This window comes from Protopterus annectens, chromosome 2.part2 (assembly GCF_019279795.1).
Source record: "Protopterus annectens isolate FY-2018-M chromosome 2.part2, PAN1.0, whole genome shotgun sequence".
NCBI classification, from domain to species: domain Eukaryota; kingdom Metazoa; phylum Chordata; order Ceratodontiformes; family Protopteridae; genus Protopterus; species Protopterus annectens.
In genome coordinates, this window is record NC_056730.1 from 662,480,885 (window position 1) to 662,503,029 (window position 22,145).

At 42.1% G+C, this 22,145-nt stretch overlaps 1 protein-coding gene across 1 annotated transcript in view; it reads right to left on the reverse strand.

Moving 5' to 3' along the window:
* The window catches only part of DNAAF9 (dynein axonemal assembly factor 9), a 2,711,795-nt gene that overhangs the window by 1,207,925 nt on the left and 1,481,725 nt on the right, over positions 1–22,145 (reverse strand). Inside the window, exon 24 of the mRNA XM_044064082.1 lies at positions 4,782–4,883. Coding sequence (XP_043920017.1) covers positions 4,782–4,883 — 102 coding nt within the window. The remainder of the gene's footprint in view (positions 1–4,781; positions 4,884–22,145) is intronic.

Below are 22,145 nucleotides of genomic sequence, written 5' to 3' on the forward strand. Positions count from 1 at the left end.
TCTAGTCAAGGCCTTCCCAGCCTGACTTAAAAAAAAAAAAAAAAAAAAAAAAAGAGCTGGTTAATGTTATTTGCAGTGTGCGTGTTAAAAATGGGTAGCTTAAATAGCTTTGAGTTTAAGAGTTTTTATAGTTAAATAGTTAAGCAGTTAAATAGTTTATTTAGTCACTACTGTTGTAGCTATTTATTAATCCTTTCAGCTGCTGAAATGGGCAGAGTTGAGAAACTGGGGGATGTCCACTCACCAAAAACTGAGAGGTCTCTCGACCACCTTGAAGGTAGAAGCCAAGGGGGAACCCAACACTACCCCAGTAGGAGCAGAAGCATCCAAACCAGGATGGTCTTGGAATCTCAGCCAACTCTGCTCAGAGATGAATATTAGAGCCAAGCTATCTAGCGCCAAACCTCCAACAGGAAGGGAAGGCTCCAATAGCAGTTGGGTTGATTGCCAACCCCCAGACTCAGCACCCATGCTTCAGCACAGAGGATCTCAGAACTGGTCAGATCAGAGATGTTGCCAGAGTGGAAGATGACCAGCACTTCAGATAAGACAAGGACAATCTCTAGGTATAACAAGGATCTAAAGCTCCCTAAACTAGGAGGAAGATCAGGGTATGAGCAACCACAAATAGAGGAGAAGGGCTGAAGCTCAGGGGTACGACAGAGGTCAAAGCCAGGAGTATCCCCAACTTAATTTAGGTCCTGAGGAACTTTCTCATCATCCTATTCAGATCTCCTTCTCTCAGGCTTCTGGTAAACTGGACAAATCTGATGGAGGAAGAAGTAGAGGAAGGTCTTGAGAATTTATGCACTAGTCTTCCTGCAAGATGGGGGAGTGCAGTCTAGGGGAGACTGGCTCCGGCAAGGGAGGAGTTTGGGTCATATAACAACTGGATCAGAAGAAAGAGTCCAAGATGAAGATTTAGACAGTTTTGTGAACAAAGCCAAAGAAGATACTGACAAGGAGGACTGACTGAAGGAATGCTTCCTAGACTTGTTGACCTTTTCTCTAGGCTTGTCATCACTCTTCTCGCGTTTTTTGTGTCTATCCGATGACTTTTTTGTTGGAACAGAAGCTCCAGAAGTAGTTGAAATAAATTTGAATGACTTCCCTGCAAGAACTGGGGGGAAATCCCGTCTAAACATGTTTCTTTCACCTTTCAATGAGGGCCTGCTGATCAAACGCAGTGCAAATACCACAGTCAAATCAAGACGTGTAGTGCTCAAACAGTAAACACATTTCAAATGGGTAACCAAATTAGGGATCTTGTGGGCGCAGACCACACTTTTTTTTAAAACCTGATGGCTTCTTGGCTGCAGTAAGTAATAGGCACACTATTATGCACTAGACAAAATGGAGTCACACTAACAACAAGGAGAATACAGTAACAGCAACAAGACATACAATCAAACACTACCCTAAAAAGTACCAAACCTACACTACTAAGAGATGGTGCCCAAGGTGAAAGGAGAAGTTGCATTTTTTTGTTGTTTTTCTTCAGAAAGGCGCCTATATAAGGAAAGAGAAAATGAATTACAACTGTACAACAAAAGGAAAATATGTTTGTAATATATGCAAATCAGAAAGTTCTACAACTAAGCTCAGTTAACCCTTAGCAAAGGAATCATGTCCTTTCTCGATGAGCAGCAAATGAAATCTGAAGTAATGTTGAGGAGACGAGTGGATTAAAGGTAAGGGGAGGAGCGTGAGCTGTGAATCCTAAAGTCTAGAGTGTTCAAAGCTGGATATGAGGTTGAATCCAAAGACCTAGCCATCAAAGAACAGATGGAAGAGACAACAACAAATCCTTTTTGTGTCTTGCAGCATCAATATACCTGTTTTGGGTTACTAATTGTGGAAAAAAACAGAGAATAAAATGGTGGAAAATTTTTATATGGGAGGTTTGAAGAGACATGGAAACAAGTAAAGAAGGGATGAAAAAGAGATTATGGAAAGAAAGGAATATATAAATAAGACAAAGTTAAGGAAATTAAACATTTATCAATGTAGAGAGTGAATGAGTGGTATGAAAAAATTACACAATTTTTTTTCTTGTATATCTATGGAGTTATTCATCAGATGGTGTTAGAAATGAAATAAGGCAAAGAAGAAAAGGCTTGAAGATTTCTAATTTGTGGAGAATTTTGTTAAACAAGTTAACTGTTAAAAGAAATGTGGAATATATAACAATAGAAGAAAGACTGTGCTATGATTACAAGGTAGAGGAAACTGCAAAATATTGTTTTTTTTAAGAATGTAAAATAAATGTATTTTTGGGAAAAGTTTAAAAATTTATACAGCTAGGAAGGTTTCAAGGAAATGAATAAGAAAATTATATTGTAAGGTAAATATGAAAAATGAAGAATGAAGGAAGTTGAGAAATGGGATATGATATTATTTGTTAATCTGGGCATTGTAGAAAAGACGGTATGAAGGACTACTGTATAACAAAAACAGAAGGAACAAAGATGTATTTGCAGAAATAAGAAAATTGTTGTGGAAAAAAGCACTGGGGAGGACAGATGAAAATTAAGGAAATGGGAATGGAAGTAATATGCACAAAAATTGTGTGGTATTACTAATGAAAATAAATTGTACAAATGATGGATAGTGGGTTACAAAACTATGTAAATAATGTAAAATAATGTGTAAATAACATGACAGTAATGTGGACGTAAATAAATCAGTCCCTACTATTTTCCAATAAATGTCATGGGATCTTTTACATCAACCTGAGCTACCTGCAACTGAGACAGCTAGGCCTTGGTTGAACATCTCATATGAAGTACTGCACACCCAGGAATGAAGCATCACCTAAAGCTGCACTGAAATGTCAGTACTTGAAAATTAACCCAATATTTGAGGTGGGAACATAACCCAGCACCAAATGTGAGTGTGCCCCCCTGCTGAGCCACTGAATTAAATTAAAATAAAATGAAAAAAATTGAAGCAAGTTAACTACAGAAGCAGCTATAAGGACTATCCATTTCCCTTTCCTGTCACTAACCACAGGTGTTAAAATGAAGCAGCTAGCAAGCAGGAGAAAACAAAACAAATATAAAAACAAAACACAAAAGTAATTTAAGTAACTGTGGAAGAAGCAGTTACAAGTGTGTGTGTGTGTGTGTGGGGGGGGGGTCATTGTAAGCTGCAGCTTTTGCACAGCATCTAACAGCAACAAGCTAAAACTCATCACCACAACTACTGCTCATGAATATATTTCATCACAACCAGACTTAGAGATGTATAGAACCAATACCGTGTGAAAGTGTTGGTGGTGGGGTGTGTGTGACTGACTGATGGGGAGTGTTGTAATGTTTTGCACTGTATGTGCCCATCATCAGTATACTACATATACTTTACTTGGGCTATTACTCATGTATTTTTTATTTGATGTAAAAAACAAAAATCATCTGAGGTGAGCACCATCAAAAAAGTACTGGATTGTGTGTGTGTATGTATGCACGCTTGCAACGCACAGGTATGCGCTTGTGTGGTAATTTTCTCCCAAATCAAACATATGTAGTAATACATATATGTACCAAGTTGCATGAAAACAAATGTTCATTGTTCTTAATCACAATTCTATTGCACTTCATATCAGCCAAGGTCATAGGTGAAAATCATCTTTGGACTACTCATAAACCAAGTTAATAATCTGAGAGGCAAACAGATAAATTCCCACATTTCTGGAAAATAAGTGGTAGTTCATGAATACAAATATTTCACTGTTTTGTAAATTAAGAAAAACATACATAAAAGTTCACTTCTGCCACATTTCTAAAGAAGTATAAATATCTTGGAAATCAAAAGATGACAGCAAGGTACTGAAAGTATGAACATTATTTGGCACTCATTTACCTACAAAACTGGCAGTATTTATATATGTCTAGTTTATCCAGTAAAATGGGCAAGAAATAGGAAAACATGCAAATGTTCTCATATATGAAAAAAATAAATGCAAATAACTTGAAGTAAAAGTACATGCCAAGCTCGTATTACTTAACCTTTTGTTCACATTGCAATTAGCATTTCAGTCATAGCGACCTTTTTAGATATTTTCAGTCAGCAAAGAAAAGAAATTAGTTGTTATGCTTGCCATTTTTATACATGTACAATAGTGAAATACTTTCTTACAAAAAAAAAGACAAAAAAAATAATCAACCAAAAGAAAAGTCAGATAAACAGATGTGGGACTGTACTTTTGTATCCTTCATATGGCTTCACCAATTATGTCATAACATATTTTTCTGAATTTATAATTTATATATATATATATATATATATATATATATATATATATATATATATATATATACACACACACACACACACACACACACACACACACACGTGTACACACCGTGTGTGCTATATACATACATACAGTGTGTGTGTGTATCTATCTATATATATATATATATATATATATATATATATATATATATATATCTGTATATATATATATATATATATATATATATATATATGTACACACACATATATATATGTGTATGTGTGTGTATTTTTTTCAAGTTTTAGTACAGAATGTAGTATTCAGAGGTAATCTGTATTACAAAATAGCATTATATGTTTACAGAAGTGAAAAAATAACTTCTCATACGCCACTAAATCTGCAAGCATTTCAGATAAAATAAAAATTCAACAACTGTTCATCATTATACTACTCATCAAGTTTCAAATATATTCAAATATATTTACACTCAAAGGCTTTTCAGGCTTTTTAACTCATAATTACAAAAGACTAGCTTTCCACATACCTGTCTAATCCCGGTAAACTAGAAGATGCATTTCTAATCCAGTTCCATCTTTCACTACAAGGCTCTGAAAGTGTTTCAAACATTTTTTGTACACTGGAATGTCTAAACAATACAAGAAAAAGACAAGAAAACAATTACCATCAATCGCAAAATTAACTCTTGCATATAAACTTTGACCAAGTGTCTGTGTGTGAGGGAACCCAACAAATGGCACTGAATATATTTGTCATTCAAGAATATTCACATTACTGAATTGCTAAATTAATAAAGTCAAAGAGAAACAGAAATATATATATATATATATATATATATATATATATATATATATATATATATATATATATATATATATTTATATACATAAAAATCTGGCTCTACACAGGAAACACACTACTGTACAAACAACTTTCCAGTGCTGGCTTGGGCTTGTTTGCATGTCATGCACCGCAGCTGCACTGTTTTTAACTAATTGTGAGGTATTTCAGCTACAAATTTTCCCTTAATAGCCATTTGTGTGATCACCTAGTAGTACCCGTCTTAGACCTTCCACCCTTTACCCCCTTAGCTCTCTCTGGCCTCTCTCCCTCAGATTCTGACAAATATGGATGGACAATTTCCTATGGTTTCTCCTGCCAGTCTGGTTGATACGGGCATCCTGAGACAGTGTAGCAACTGCCTCATGTACACATACAACCCTCTACTACTACCACCTAGGAACACATTTCATGAGAGATGCAATTACATTAAGAACTTGAAGTCTTTGCTCTCTCCTCACAAGCCAGTATAGCTGGCACTGAGGAGATTGTCAACACAAACACCACACCTCAAACAACATCCACACCTAAATAACACACAGCCACATACCTGGAGGTCCTCAACAAAAACATACCCAAACAAAAGAGACTTCTGAGGCAAAAACACACATGAACTCTACTGCATACCACACCACACGCCACACATAATACGCACACCTGTGTCTCACAGTCACTAAGGCATAAACATAAACCTAACATATTAGTCATAGGAGACTCCACTGTAGGACACACCCATATGCCTCTCACCATGCTGGATAAACAAAAAGTCATGGTTAGTTGTTTGTAAGGTGCCAAAATCCACCATATCACCCATGCACTCAAGTCTCTCAACAACAGTTACTGTTATGGCTCTGTCATAGTCCATGTTGGTGTGAATGACTTGAGACGTACCTCTCTGGACTACATGAAGAGAGTCATGATCGAGCTCACTGAATATCTGTCCCAGGCAGGTATGTTCCTAGCCTTAAGCAGCATTTTACTGTCACCCAGAATGATGCCTCAATACAAATAGAAAATGACTGACTTTACAACTGGCTGTTTCTGGTGTCATTCCATGGGGATCCAGGACCTGATAACCTGGGAAGACATGATCAACAGACCCTGATGTTTTGTCAGGATGGCCTGCATCTGTCTCCCTTGGGCTTCTTGCAAAGGCTCTTGCCTCCCCCACAGTGCCTTTTTTAGGCAATGCCATGATGTCAAAACTACCAACGTGAAAATTTTATCAAAATGCAAATTAAAGGTCATGCTGCTAAATGGTAGGAGTTTAAACATGAAACCGCACTCAGTTGCAAGCATTCTTAACCCTGGAACATGCTGACATTTGTGCAGTCACAGAAACCTGGTTCAAAGTTGCGGAGAGCACCCCAGTCATACCAGGTTACTCATCCTATCATATATTCAGACCCCAACCCATGGCCAGCAAAGTAAAAGGTGAAGTTGCAATATATATTAAAGACATACACACCACCAGGCTGGTTAAACAGTGATGCACAGAAGACAGTCCAGGTGCAGTAAATCACTGACAAGACCACTATTCCAATCATAGCTAGTTAAATGCCCCCAACTTTGACTCAAGATGACTCCTCAAATCTATCAAGATTCAATCCTTTACTCTGATCCTGGGTGACTAACTATCCAACCACAGATTGGAAGAACTTCTCATGCCAAAACACAAATGCCCAGAGATTCCTTGATTTCATCAATGCAAATGCCTTGGGCCAGCTTGTAGACATCCCCACAAGAGGTGATAGTATTAACCAACATGAGTAACTACTGCAGCATCCCTGCAGTGTCATCCTCCCTGGTAAGATCCAACCACAAAATGGTCACTTTCGAAGTCACCATCTCCCCCACCCCCCCCCCCAGCTAAGGTCAAACAAATAAACTTCTCCAAAGCTGATTACAGCCTCCTGAGAGAAGGTATAAACAGTTTCACAGCCCCCTTCCCCTCCACAGGAACTGGCATAAGTGTCAAAACCTACACCAAAGTACTATACAAGCATTTACATAGCTGCATGGATTCATGAATACCTAACAGGACAAAATCAAGTAAGAGTAAAACTGTCTGGTGGACATCTGCAATAAACAAAATCTATAATAAAAGGGAAAAAATGCTGTCCAGGACCAAGAAGAAGCAGGTACCTAACTGGAAGCAATCTCTCCTTAACCTGAACAAGCAAATAAGAGCACTAATGAAATCCTCCAAAGCAATCTTTGAGTCCAAACTGGCCACGTCTACTAAAGACAATAATAAGGCCTTCTTCACATATATCTGCAATCTCAAAGGAAGCACTCAGATTCATAGGTAGGTAACTAGGCTATTGGCCCTAGGGCCTATACAAGCCTAGCCAAAAAGGTACCCTGGCTTTCGCCATTCAAGAAAATTATTTTCCTGTGCTCCTGTCAAGCAGAACCACAGAAGTGATCCCCGGGGTGAATTTCTTATTACCCATCCAATCATCAAGAATTTTCTTGAAGAGTGCTAATGAGGAGCTCTGTCTAACACAGATAGGCAGTCTGTTCCAGAGTATGGGAAGTTTCTGGCACATGAATCTATCCCTCAGGCATGTTCTGTTTATTGTGGTGACAAGGTTTGGGTCCCTAGAGCATGTAGCTCGGAAGGATTGGGATTTCTTTAAGTGGAGCATGTCCAACAGCTCTGGGTTTGACATAGCTTTGAATGTTAGGCAGAGATTGCCTCTGAGTAGGCGATATGCGACGGAGTAAAGCTAGAGTTTTCTGAGTCGGTCTGCGTAGGACAACTGTTTGAGGCCAGTATTTCTCTTTGTGAGTATTTCTGAGGCCTTTCCAGTTGTTCTAGATGTCTTGTGAGGTACACACCAAAAGGGGCGTTGTACTCTATAATGGGTCTAATGAGTGATGAGCAGAGAGGAACAATGACCTCTTTTTTCTGGATGAGAAACCTTTTGTGATGAGGTGTGTCACATAGAAGGATTTCCTGACCACTGAGGCGATGTGATTATCAAAGGAGAGATTACTGTCCACCTGTGTCCCAAGGTATCTTATCACACTTTCGGTGTTAAGTAGACTACAGCCTATGTGGTAGTTCATGGGTACAGAGTTTTTACCAAAGGGGATGACAATGCACTTTTTGGCACTGAGCTTGAGACCATGGCTTTGACACCAGGCCTCTGTCTCAGTGAGGCCCTTTTGTAGGATGTCCACATTGTTAGGAGTTTCAATTTTGACTCCCAGTTTGCAGTCATCTGCAAATTTAGCTAGCCAAAGACCTTCTGTGTTAGCCTGTACATCAGAGAAATTGATACCAAACAGGAGAGGACCCAGGACTGAACCCTGTGGTATTCCACTTGTCACTGGTCTCAAGTCGGATTTGGAGTCTGCTACTTTCACAGTGTGGGTACTGTCAGTAAGCCAGTTGGCAACCCATCTTGTGATATAGGGATTTATACCTAGTTTAGTGAGTTTATCTATAATTCCAGAGTGGGGGATGGTATTGAACGCCTTGGCGAGATCTAGATAGGCTGTGTGAACGACTTTACCCTCATCTATGGCTTTGGTGACTGCTTCAAAGAAGTCTATCAGGTTTAAGAGATATGATCTGCCTTTTACAAACCCAAACTGTGTGGGGTCCAGAATGTGGAGATCTCCAATGTCTTTGTTTATGAGTTCCATGATGATACGTTCCATGGCCTTGCAGACCAGGCTCGTCAGGCTAATGGGGCGGTAGTTCCCGGGATCTGCTGTGCCCCCCTTTGTGGAGTGGGATAACGGTTGCGGTGCGCCATTCAATGGGCACAAAGCCTGAGGTGAGGCTGTGACTGAACATGGTACTTAGGTGGGGTGCCAGTTCAATCTGTAGTTCATGTAGAAGGCAGCCTGGGATGTTGTCAGGTCCCATGGATGCTGTGTTCTTGGCTTTGGAGAGCGAGGTTTTTACCTGTGCAGCCGTGATTACAGGAACTTTGCATTCTTCCGGTATAAAGATGGACCCTTTAGGGGGTGAGGGGGGTAAAGTTAACACTGAACCTATCTGCCAGGATGTTGGCAATATCAGTTGGGTCTGTATATTTAGTGTCATTGTGCTGTAACTCAGCAGATCTGAGTGTTGCCATTGAGATTCTTGGGATAGCTATAGAATGCTTTGTGGTTTGTCTTTAGAATCAGTGACGATTTTGTTTTCATAACTAGCTTTGTAGGATTTTATGAGGGATCTCAGCATCTTATTGAGGCTGACCAGGGAGGTCCTCCAATCGTGGGATTTTACTCTTTTTTGCAATAGTTTCTTTCTTCTGCTGTAGAATTTGTTTATGGCAGCAGACCACCAGATTGGCTTCCTTTTTTTGGAGGATAGCATCTTGGTTCTGTTAGGGATAGCACGATCCATGCACTCATGTTAAGTGCTTATAAAGTGCATTTGTGTAGGATTCGGCAGTCGTACCTCCACTGTCCATCTGCATGGGTGTCATGAAGTTTGCCACGTCTGTCTTAAAAAGTGTGAAATTGGCTTTGGAGAAATTTTTTACGGTTGTTTTACTAATGGGGGGTGGGAGCGGGATGTGGATGTCTAGGGTGATTAGCTTGTGGTCGGATCTGACCAACAAGGAGATGACCTCTGGTGTGGAACACCGGTCGCCATGTTGGTGATGACCAGGTCTAGGATACTGCTGCCCCTGGTGGGGGTGTGGATAAGTTGATCTAAGGCATTGGAATTGATGAATTCCAGAAAATGTTGAGCAAAAGAGTTGGTACACGAGTAGTTTTCCCAGTTAATGGTGAGGTAGTTGAAATCACCCATTATTAGGGTGTTGGGTTGTACCTTAATATTTTCCAGTGTATCAAAAAAACAGGAGTGGGAATCCTGGGGCATGGTACAATCTGGATTGCGGTTTTGTCCAGAGTTAGTTGAACTTGAATAATCTCGGATGCATTATGCTGAGCAACTAGCTTGGAGGTGTGGATATCCTTAATGAATATGGATACGCCTCCACCTTTAGTGTTTTGGTCTAGGTTTGGTGGCCGAAAGGTGTGGTATGAATTATAGCCTGGTAATGCAGGGGTGCTCTCTGGAGCTTTGAACCAGGCCTCTGTCACTGCACAGATGTTGATGTTCTCCATTTTAAGGAGTGCCTCGAGTGAGTGCATTTTGAGGTTTAGACTTCTAGCATTGAGTAGCATTACCCTCAGGTTTTGCTTGCTTGTACCTGTTATGATGGTGAATTTGTCATTTGAACCTTGCCTAAAAAAGACAATACAGGGGTGGCAAGAGCCTTTGCCAGTATCCAGAATCCCAAGAGCGACAGGTGCAGGCCATCTCTGGCAAAGCAACGTGGTCTGTCGATCATGTCATCCCAGGCAGACAGATACTGGATTCCCTTAGAATGGCACCAGAAGTTTAGCCAATTGTTGAAGTCAATCATTTTGTCCTTGTACTGTGGTATCATTCTGGGTGATGGCAGGATGCTACTCAGGGCGAGGGTCATACCTGCCTGGGCTACAAGATCGGAGAGCTCCTCCATGTCTCTTTTCATGTAGTCCAGGGAGGTACATCTCAGGTCATTCACACCTACATGGACAATGACAGAGTCATATTTGTACTTGTTGTGGAGTGACCTGAGTGCGTGCGTTATGTGGCAGATACTGGCACCCGACAGGCAGCTGACAGTAACTTTCTCCTTGTTTAGCCTGGCGAGTGGAACATCAGTGTGCCTAACTATAGAGTCACCTATGACTAGAGTGTTGGATACGTTATGCCTTATGGGCTGTAGTTGAGTGGCACACTGAGTATGTGGGCTATGTGTCAACTGGGTTGTGTTGGGGGGTGGAAGTTGCTTGCATTTCTGCTTTTGAGGTCTCGGTTGTTTGGGCAGATTTTTACTGAGAGCCTCCGCGAATGTAGGTGTGTTTTGTGCTTCTGTGTGTGTTTTGGTGGTGTAGGTTTTGAGGGACTATGTGATGAGTGTGGTGCGGTGCAAGTGTTTACCTTCTTCTCTTGACTGTCTAGTAGAGTCTTCAGTGAAGAGAGCTTTGCTTCCAGTTTGGCTATATAAGTGCATCTCTCACAGGCCGTTGTGTTGGGTGGTAGGAGGAGAGGGTGGTCAGTGTACATGAGGCAATTGCTGCACTGTCTCAAGATGCCCAGATTCATCGGGTAGACAGGAGAAAACACCGGGAGCTGACCTTTAGACATGCCTGGATAGGTGCTTACTTATTAAGTACTAAAAACTGTTTTCCTCTAGACAAGTGAGGAAAGTTGAGTGCTGTAGTAATTTGTAGCTTATTTAGTGCTTACAACGAGTTCTGAACAAGTGCTGAGCTCAAAGAAACAAATTTGAGTCCTAAAACTAAAAAGCTGGCTAGTTGCAAGGGAAAATTTGAAGAGCAGACGTTATGGCGCCAGGAATAGTTTAACTCTAGTTAAGTGTGTGTGTGTGTGTGTGGGGGGGGGGGGATTCAGGAGCTTACAAGACTTGTTACAGGAATGAGAGATCTGCTCAGAACTGGTGGTCAAGGACACTACATACACAAACTCCATAGATATAGTCAACCTACTGGCAGACTGTTTCAGGGAAAACTTCACCCCTCTGTCCCCTCCATCAGTAAATCAGGACATCCCCCAGCACCTGCCCCTGTCCCCTTATCTCTAGGTAGCAAGTCATCACTGCCCTCTCAAAGGCAAAAAATACAGCCTCCATGGGACCCAATAACATCCCAGGCTGCAACCTACATGAACTCAGGCAGGGACTTGCAGCACCATTAGACACCCTACTCAACCAAAGCATGAGTAGCGGCTTCATCCCAGCCAAGTGGAAGACAGCCACTATCATCCCTCTGCACAAAGGTGGAGTGTCCACTGATCCAGGAAATTACAAATGCATCAGCCTAACTTGCCTAATATGCACAGCCATGGAACGGATTATCATGGATCTCATTAACAAGGACATTGGCAACCTGCAAACACTCGATCCCACACAGCTTGGTTTCATCAAAGGGAGGTCATGCCTGTTAAATCTGGTTGACTACTTTGAGACAGTCACCAAAGCCATGGATGAGGGGAAGATGGTACACTCCGTCTACCATGACCTGGCCAAAGCCTTCGATACTCTTCCTCACTCAGGTATAACAGATAAACTCTCTCAACTAGGCATCAATCCATATGTTACCAGATGGGTAGCAAACTGGCTCACTGACAGAACCCAGCTAGTCAAAATAGGGGAAGCCACCTCAAGCAGTAGACCCGTAATGAGTGGTGTACCCCAGGGATTGGTCTTGGGGCCTCTGTTTGGGATATACTTTTCTGATGTGCAGACCAAAGGCTATGGCTGACCAAGTTTGCAAATGACTGCAAGATAGGTGTTGTCATCAATTTCCCTAGTGATGTGGACATCCTCCAAGAAGGTATCACCCAAACAAATGACTAGTGCCAGAAACATGGCCTCAACCTGAATGCCACAAATGCATCATCATCCCCTTAGGGGAGAGTGACATCCCACCAAATTATCACATTAATAACAAGGTCCTAAGCACGCAATCCGTTGTGAGAGACTTGGGTACCCAGGGTGATACCAAACTGACTTTTGACCACCATGTTGCCTCCATTGTATGGAAAGCTTTCTAAATGACCCACCTCATTAGTAAGAGTATCTCATCCAGGGACAAGGAGATCCCTGTACTCTTCCCTTATAAGACCCATTATTGAGTACAATGCCCCTTTCGGCATGTATCTCACAAAGCACATGCAGCAGCTGGAGAGACCAGAGAGGTTCCTCACCAGGTGAATCCAGGGCCTCAAGCATCTACCCTACACAGGTAGGCTAAAAGACCTGTCCATCTACTCAGTCTCATACAGACTCCTCGGAGGTGACCTCTGTCTGGCATACAAAGCAATCACAGACCCCGCCTTAATGGGACTGCTGCATATCCACAAGTCAAGCTCCCTCAACCTGGTCTGTGACATCAACAGAACTTGTTGGCGGGACAGATTTGTGTCCCAGAGACTCCCTCTTTTGTGGAACAGACTCCCTCTCCATGTGAAGCAGAGTACTTCATTCACCGTTTTTGAGAACAACCCGGACAACTGGATGGGAAACAGAAAATACACTCCTAGGATTCTACCTGTGTCCCTACTGGACAGGGGCATCAGGTGCTGACTTGACAGAACGTGGGCTAAATTCTTGGCTAGGCTTGAAACGGCCTCAAGACCAACAGCCGAGTAACTTCCTATGATCCTATAAATCTAAAGGCAGTTAAGATGTGCTGTGTAACTGATTGTTTGTGAGAGGCTCATATAAATGGTATTTGCATATTTTGAACTTTTTCTAACATACGACGATCTGTAGCTGTAAACAAGCTGGCAGTGTGCATGCTGTGGAGGTGAATTGCATGTGAAAGCTTTGTGACTAGAGTGGGTTGTGTGAATGGTATGGTGTTACCTGCCCTATCAACAACAAACTCAGTGACAGAAAGCTTTTTCTTAAGTTAAAATAGAGACCTCAGATTTAGAAGAGTTACTTACTGAGCATATAGCGAGGAAAAATAATATGCCATTGTGCAAATATAGGTTTGTGTTGGCTCCCTATTTTAACTACAAGACTTGCGGTCTGTGAGTCTAGAAATTATGAAAAATAAAAGTGATTGCTTAAACAAAAGAGAAAAATGTGAAACTTCTGATTCTAACAATACCTAAAACAAAAGGTTTTCCCTGTATGTGTTTGTGTGTGTGTGTGTGGTTGTAATCTCACCTAATATGACCTTAACCACCATGCTAGGGGTTTCCTAGCTGTAAGGAAAACGCTCTTAAGGGAAAACTCAACACCTATCTGTCCAGAGGCAATAACACCAGCTCAGAATAATGGAGGTTTGGTATTTGAATCCCATATGAGTTCTAATATTTTCTTTTCATTCTTTTGATTCTAGAAGTGTGTGTGTGTGTGCGCGTGTGTGTGTGTGTGTGCGCGTGTGTGTGTGCGCGTGTGTGCGCGCGTGTGTGTGCGCGCGTGTGTGTGCGCGTGTGTGTGTGCGTGTGTGTGCGTGTGTGTGTGTGTGTGTGTGTGCGTGTGTGTGTGTGTGTGTGTGTGTGTGTGTGTGTGTGTGTGTGTGTAATTTTACTGTAAATCCATTACAGCATTTTTGTAAGGGGGCTTTACCTCTCTGCATCCCGACACCCTCCTACTTACATATATACCAACTGTGAGATCGCTTTAACTTGAAGTATGCTGAATGCTTTATGGTATCTCACTTTGGACTTAGTATATATATTCTTGGGGGCTGCATTTTCAATCTTACCATTCTGAAAATCACAAACATATCCCATGGAATTTCAACAGGAGCCCCAGCCGGTGTGCATTTTGTGTGTCTTAGTAACACACTTGCGCTGCCTCAGAAAATGGTGTGTTATGTCTATGGTCAGAAAAGCCATGTTAGTGAAAATGGATCTGAAGTATATCCAGTTACAAACAGCTGCATTTTAGACAACAGTGAAATACCTAAAAAGTAGTAACTTAGTAGTCTGTCGTATGCTGCAGCTAAGAACAGCTGTGCTGTTCACTATTACACCTTCAACAGTAACTGACTCATGCATATTAGATCAGTAGGTTGTGTTACACAGGTAAATATCAAGAACTGTATGGACCGAAACCAGGAGGGTCTTCAGTTATGCATGTTTAGACAGCAGTGTCAACAAAATGGAGAGGTGGCAAGAGGGTAAAATAAAAGTCCAATAGAACTATCCTTACAAAGCCTGGCCTATAGACGCCACTTTTGCTGAACAATATTTAACAAAGGTACAGATGCTACACCAATGTCACAGCTACACAGATCTCTCAGACAGGTACTCCATCGAAGTAGGGGGTGGAAGCGGCAACAGCATACGCTAAACGGGATGTAACTGATCAAGATAACGGTTTACACTCAATAGAGTAACACCAATATACCTTGCAAACCAATCAACTAAAATTTGCAATATGAGCACGGTACATTCAATGCCCTCAGCAAAGGAAATGAAAAGTTCCTCTGAATTCTAAAGCCAGTCGTACTGTTAATGTAGTATGCCAAGGTCTGCCCGACATCTGCTTATGTAACAAAAAATAAAGAAGTTATGTCTTACCGTAAGATTCCATCTGTGTTGCCCATCTTCACTAATCCTTGACTGTGGGCTCAGAGCCTCGGAAAGTACAGTTTTGTACCTACCATAAATGTAGATGTTCGAGGATCCACATTGCTGCAGTCCTAACTATTGGGTAGTCCGCTGTCCAGTCGGCCCGAATACCAAAGTATATGGCTGACGTCGGTCACGGCGCATTAGACTGACGTCAGTACGTCAGGGTACTAATGCGCATGACCGACGTCATATCCTCAGTCTTTTCTTGCCCCAGATGTCAGAAGACCCTAAAAAGACAAGGCCAAAACCAAAACACACCAAACATACCTGCATCAAAAATATATACAATATATACAAAGGTACCAGAATATAATCTCACCTACACAACCACCCCTAAACACAGAGAGGAGGGAGGGTAAATTGGACTGCAGCAATGTGGATCCTCGAACATCTACATTTATGGTAGGTACAAAACTGTACTATGTTCTTCATTCCACATTGCTGCAGTCCTAACTATTGGGTAGAATCCCAAAGCAGAGGTAAGGGAGGCTGGCAAATCATAAGGAAGCAGGAGCTGATAACATGCCTTGCAAAATAGCAGTGGCAAAACCAGCCCTAGACTTAGAGTAGAGAGGAAGGTGGTAATGCTTAGAGAAAGTATGCACTGAACTCCAAGTAGCTGCCTCCAAAATATCCTTAGTTGCCACCCCCCTTAGAAATGCTGTTGAAGTGGCAGTAGCCCTAGTGGAATGAGGCCTAATCCCAGCTGGAATCTCTTTGCCATGATGGGAATAACAGAAGGCAATGCAAAACCCAATCCACCTAGAAATAGTTTGTTTTGACACAGGCTTGGCCTGCGAACTCAAAGCAAAAGAAACAAACAACTGCTGAGACTGTCTAAAATCCTTAGTCCTGCTTAAATAATAACGCAATTGCCTGTGTACATCTAAAGTGTGCAAAATCTTTTCCCCTTTATTTTGGGGATCTGCATAGAAAGTAGGCAAATGAATAGTTTGGTTTAAAGCCACACTAGAAACCACCTTAGGCATAAAGGAAGGATTAGTACGTAATGATACCCTATCCTTATGAAAAATCAAAGAAAGGCTCAACCGCCATAAGGGCCTGTAACTCAGAAACCCTTCTTGCAGAAGTAATGGCCAACAAAAAAGCAGTCTTCCATGACAAGTATTTCAGGTCAGCAGTAGCTGCAGGCTCAAAAGGTTGTAGAGTAAGTTTCTCCAACACAAAATTGAGATCCCAAGCAGGAGTAGGAGCTCTACGGGGGTCTTATATTCTTTGCCCCTCTAAGAAATTGCTTGAACAAAGGATGTGAAAACAATGGTGGGTCACAATCATAGTGAGCTGAAATTGCTGCAGCATGAATCTTAATGGAAGAGAAAGACAAACCTTTGTCCAATAACTCAGTAAGACATTGAAGAGCCACACTCAAATTAGGCTCAAATCTCCAAATTCTTTGCTGCAGTCCAAAATAAAAATCTCTTCCATTTTTCTGCGTACACTTTCCTTGTACTAGGTCTTCTGGCTTCCATAATCACATTTAAAACTTGTTGAGGAAGTTGAGACCTGCTGTCTTTCAAAACAGAATATGCCAGGCTGTTAGATGAAGAGTTTGAAGCTTGACATTGAGCAGATGACCGTCCCTCTGAGACAATAGGTGTGGAATCAAGGGTAAAGGCCATGGAGGCTTCCTTACCAGACTCCTCAGTAATGGGTACCAGTGCTGCCGAGGCCAATCTGGAGCTATTAAAATCATCCTTGGCTTGTCTTGTCTGACCTTTAGAAGCACCTTTGGGAGAAGAGGCAGAGGTGGAAAAGCATACACATGAAGATTTTTCCAACTGAAAGAAAGAGCATCCACTTTCCAAGCTGTGTGATGAAATCCCTTCGTGCAAAACTTTGGCAGCTGGTGGTTTAGTGGAGAAGCGAACAGATCTATGTCTGGAGTTCCCCATGACACTGTCAATTTTTGAAATACATGAAGATCCAGTTTCCACTCGTGGGGATCCATGATTTGTCTGCTTAACACATCTGCTAAGGAGTTCTGTGCTCCGGCAGAAACCTTGCCTGAAGAGTTAGTTGCAAGCTGAGCGCAGTCTCCCATAAAATCATTGCTTGCCTGCACAATGGGTAAGAATGTGTTCCCGCTTGTTTGTTGATGTACCACATGACAGTTGTGTTGTCTGTTAGAATCAACACCTGCCCCGGAAGAAGTAACTCCTTGAAAGCCATTAATGCAAACTGGACTGCTAACATCTCTTTCATGTTGATATGTAGATGCTGTAGTCTGGCAGGCCACTTGTCTTGTATCCACTTTCCATCTAGATGAGCTCCCCAAGCAATGTCTGAGGCATCTGTCGTTAGAATCTGACTTGCCTCTGGCCGGGTCACAGAGAGTCCCTTGTTTAGGTGACATTCCTGAGCCCACCACAAAATTCCTTTTGAATGCAAGGTATTATTTGAATGACAGTGTCCAAATCCTGGCAGTGCTGTGTCCATAGATTTTGAGATACCATTGTAGCTTCCTCATATGCAGTTTGGCATTGGGAAGCACCAGAATACAAGATGCCATGAACCCTAAGGCTTGAAGGACTGTCCTTGCAGTCAGCCCGGACTGAAGAGATAATTGATGGAAGTAACTGGAAAGATTCTTTTGTTTGTCTGGGGTTAAAAGGCCATCTGGGCTGCTGTATTCAGTCTCACACCCAGAAAGCACATGTCTTGAGAGGGTACTAGACTGGACTTTATTTCGCTCACAGAATACCCTAGGCATCTTAGCACTGCTATGACATATTCCAAATGCTGTAGAAGGTCTTCCTTTTCTTGAGCCAGAATCAGGCAGTCATCCAAGTAAGGATAGATTTGAATTCCTTTTAGCCTGAAGTAAGCTATCACTGGAGCCAGAACCTTTGTGAATACTCTGGGCAGTAGATAAGCCAAAGGGCAATGCAGAGAACTGATAATGAGAATTTCCAGCTCGAAAACGCAGATACTTTCTGCAACTTAGTCTTATAGGCACATGAAGGTAAGCTTCCTTGAGATCTAAAGTTACCATCCAGTGATCTTTGCCCAGCAGAGGTAAAAGCTGCTGTAACGTCAACATTTTGAACTTTGGAATGTCCAGATAAGTGTTGAGGATAGATAAATCCAAAATTGGTCTCCACGTGTTCCCCTTCTTTGGTACTAGGAACAGGCGAGAATAAAATCCTAGGCCCCTTTCTGGCACAGGAACTGACTGAATGGCTCCTATTTGGAGCAACAGAGAAATTTGCTTGCGAGCCTCTGTTCTTTGTAGAGGAGGAATGTCTGGCATGCCTTTGAAAGGAGGCAAGGTATGGAAATAAAACCTGTAACCGTGGTGAATGATATCCAGAACCCATTTGTCTTGGGTAATTAAATCCCAATTTTCTTTGAAAAGAGACAGCCTTCCTCCTAGAGGTGCCGCCAGGCAGAATGTACTGGCAGCTGAAAAGGCAGGTCATTGGGTCTGCTTACGAAAGGACTGACCCCTGCCCTCACCAGAAGTCTGAGCAGGTGAACTCCCTGTCCTAGGCCTAAAAGAACCTTGAGCTCTGCCCCTACCACGTCTAGACCTACCCCTAGACTGGGAATCATAAGCAGGATAAGTCCACCCCTTAGTAGGCCAATTTCTACTAAACTTCGGAGGCTGCACCTGCAAAAAATCCTTAACAGTTTGCATAGACTTAGCCTTGTCCTCCATTTTCTTTAAAACTGCTTCCACAGGCGAACCAAACAACACATCAGACTGCAAAGGAGCATCCAAAATCCTTGTCTTAACATGCTCAGCTAAGTTCTGATCTCTCAACCAGGCGTGCCTACGAAGAACAGAACCAGTGGCAGCCACCCTCGAGGAGGCCTGCACAGCATCAAAAAGTACAGTTTTGTACCTACCATAAATGTAGATGTTCGAGGATCCACATTGCTGCAGTCCTAACAATTGGGTAGTCCGCTGTCCAGTCGGCCCGAATACCAAAGTATATGGCTGACGTCGGTCAAGGCGCATTAGACTGACGTCAGTACGTCAGGGTACTAATGCGCATGACCGACGCCATATCTTCAGTCTTTTCTTGCCCCAGATGTCAGAAGACCCTAAAAAGACAAGGCCCAAACCAAAATACCAAAAAGCCCTGCACCAAACTTATTTACAAGATATAGATATATATATATATATATATAAATATATATATACAATAATAAACAGCAACTCACACCACCACCCCTAAACACAGAGGGGAAGGCGGGAGGGTAAATTGGACTGCAGCAATGTGGATCCTCGAACATCTACATTTATGGTAGGTACAAAACTGTACTATGTTCTTCGTCCCACATTGCTGCAGTCCTAACAATTGGGTAGAATCCCAAAGCAGAGGTAAGGGAGGCTGGCAAATCATAAAGAAGCAGGAGCTGACAACATGCCTTGCAAAATAGCTGTGGCAAAACCAGCCCTAGACTTAGAGTAGAGAGGAAGGTGATAATGCTTAGAGAAAGTATGCACTGAACTCCAAGTAGCTGCCTCCAAAATATCCTTAGTTGCCACCCCCCTAAGAAATGCTGTTGAAGTGGCAGTAGCCCTAGTGGAATGAGGCCTAATCCCAGCTGGAATTTCCTTGCCATGATGAGAATAACAAAAGGCAATGCAAAACCCAATCCACCTAGAAATAGTTTGTTTTGACACAGGCTTGCCCTGAGAACTCAAAGCAAAAGAAACAAACAACTGCTGAGACTGTCTAAAATCCTTAGTCCTGCTCAAATAATAACGCAATTGCCTGTGTACATCTAAAGTATGCAAAATCTGTTCCCCTTTATTTTGGGGATCTGCATAAAACGTAGGCAAATGAATAGTTTGGTTTAAAGCCACAGTAGAAACCACTTTAGGCATAAAGGAAGGATTTGTACGTAATGATACCCTATCCTTATGAAAAATCAAAAAAGGCTCAACCGCCATAAGGGCCTGTAACTCAGAAACCCTTCTTGCAGAAGTAATGGCCAACAAAAAAGCAGTCTTCCATGACAAGTATTTCAGTTCAGCAGTAGCTGCAGGCTCAAAAGGTTGTAGAGTAAGTTTCTCCAACACAAAATTGAGATCCCAAGCAGGAGTAGGAGCTCTACGTGGGGGTCTTATATTCTTTGCCCCTCTAAGAAATTGCTTGAACAAAGGATGTGAAAACAATGGTGGGTCACAATCATAGTAAGCTGAAATTGCTGCAGCATGAATCTTAATGGAAGAGAAAGACAAACCTTTGTCCAATAACTCAGTAAGATATTGAAGAGCCACACTCAAATTAGGCTCTGAAATCTCCAAATTCTTTGCTGCAGACCAAAATAAAAATCTCTTCCATTTTTCTGCGTACACTTTCCTTGTACTAGGTCTTCTGGCTTCCATAATCACATTTAAAACTTGTTGAGGAAGTTGAGACCTGCTGTCTTTCAAAACAGAATATGCCAGGCTGTTAGATGAAGAGAGTGAAGCTTGACATTGAGCAGACGACCGTCCTTCTGAGACAACAGATGTGGAATCAAGGGTAAAGGCCATGGAGGCTTCTTTACCAGACTCCTTAGTAATGGGTACCAGTGCTGCCGAGGCCAATCTGGAGCTATTAAAATCATCCTTGGCTTGTCTTGTCTGACCTTTAGAAGCACCTTTGGAAGAAGAGGCAGAGGTGGAAAGCATACACATGAAGATTTTTCCAACTGAAAGAAAGAGCATCCACTTTCCAAGCTGTGTGATGAAACCTCTTTGTGCAAAACTTTGGCAGCTGGTGGTTCAGTGGAGAAGCGAACAGATCTATGTCTGGAGTTCCCCAGGACACTGTCAACTTTTGAAATACATGAAGATCCAGTTTCCACTGTGGGGATCCATGATTTGTCTGCTTAACACATCTGCTAAGGAGTTCTGTGCTCCGGCAGAAACCTTGCCTGAAGAGTTAGTTGCAAGCTGAGCGCAGTCTCCCATAAAATCATTGCTTGCCTGCACAATGGGTAAGAATGTGTTCCCCCTTGTTTGTTGATGTACCACATGACAGTTGTGTTGTCTGTTAGAATCAACACCTGCCCTGGAAGAAGTAACTCCTTGAAAGCCATTAATGCAAACTGGACTGCTAACATCTCCTTCATGTTGATATGTAGATGCTGTAGTCTGGCAGGCCACTTGTCTTGTATCCACTTTCCATTTAGATGAGCTCCCCAAGCAATGTCCGAGGCATCTGTCGTTAAAATCTGACTCGCCTCTGGCCGGGTCACAGAGAGTCCCTTGTTTAGGTGACATTCCTGAGCCCATCACAAGATCTCTTTTTGAAGGCAAGGTTTTATTTGAATGACAGTGTGCAAACCGTGGCAGTGCTGTGTCCATACATTTTGAGATACCATTGCAGCTTCCTCATATGCAGTTTGGCATTGGGAAGCACCAGAATACAAGATGCCATGAACCCTAATGCTTGAAGGACTGTCCTTGCAGTCAGCACGGACTGATGAGATAGTTGATGGAAGTAAAGTGAAAGATTCTTTTGTTTGTCCGGGGTTAAAAGGCCATCTGGGCTGCTGTATTCAGTCTCACACCCAGAAAGCACATGTCTTGAGAGGGTACTAGACTGGACTTTATTTCGTTCACAGAATACCCTAGGCATCTTAGCACTGCTATGACATATTCCAGATGCTGTAGAAGATCTTCTTTTTCTTGAGCCAGAATCAGGCAGTCGTCCAAGTAAGGATAGATTTGAATTCCTTTTAGCCTGAAGTAAGCTATCACTGGAGCCAGAACCTTTGTGAATACTCTGGGCGCAGTAGATAAGCCAAAGGGCAATGCAGAGAACTGATAATGAGAATTTCCAGCTCGGAAACGCAGGTACTTCCTGCAACTTAGTCTTATTGGCACATGAAGGTAAGCTTCCTTGAGATCTAAAGTTACCATCCAGTGATCTTTGCCCAGCAGAG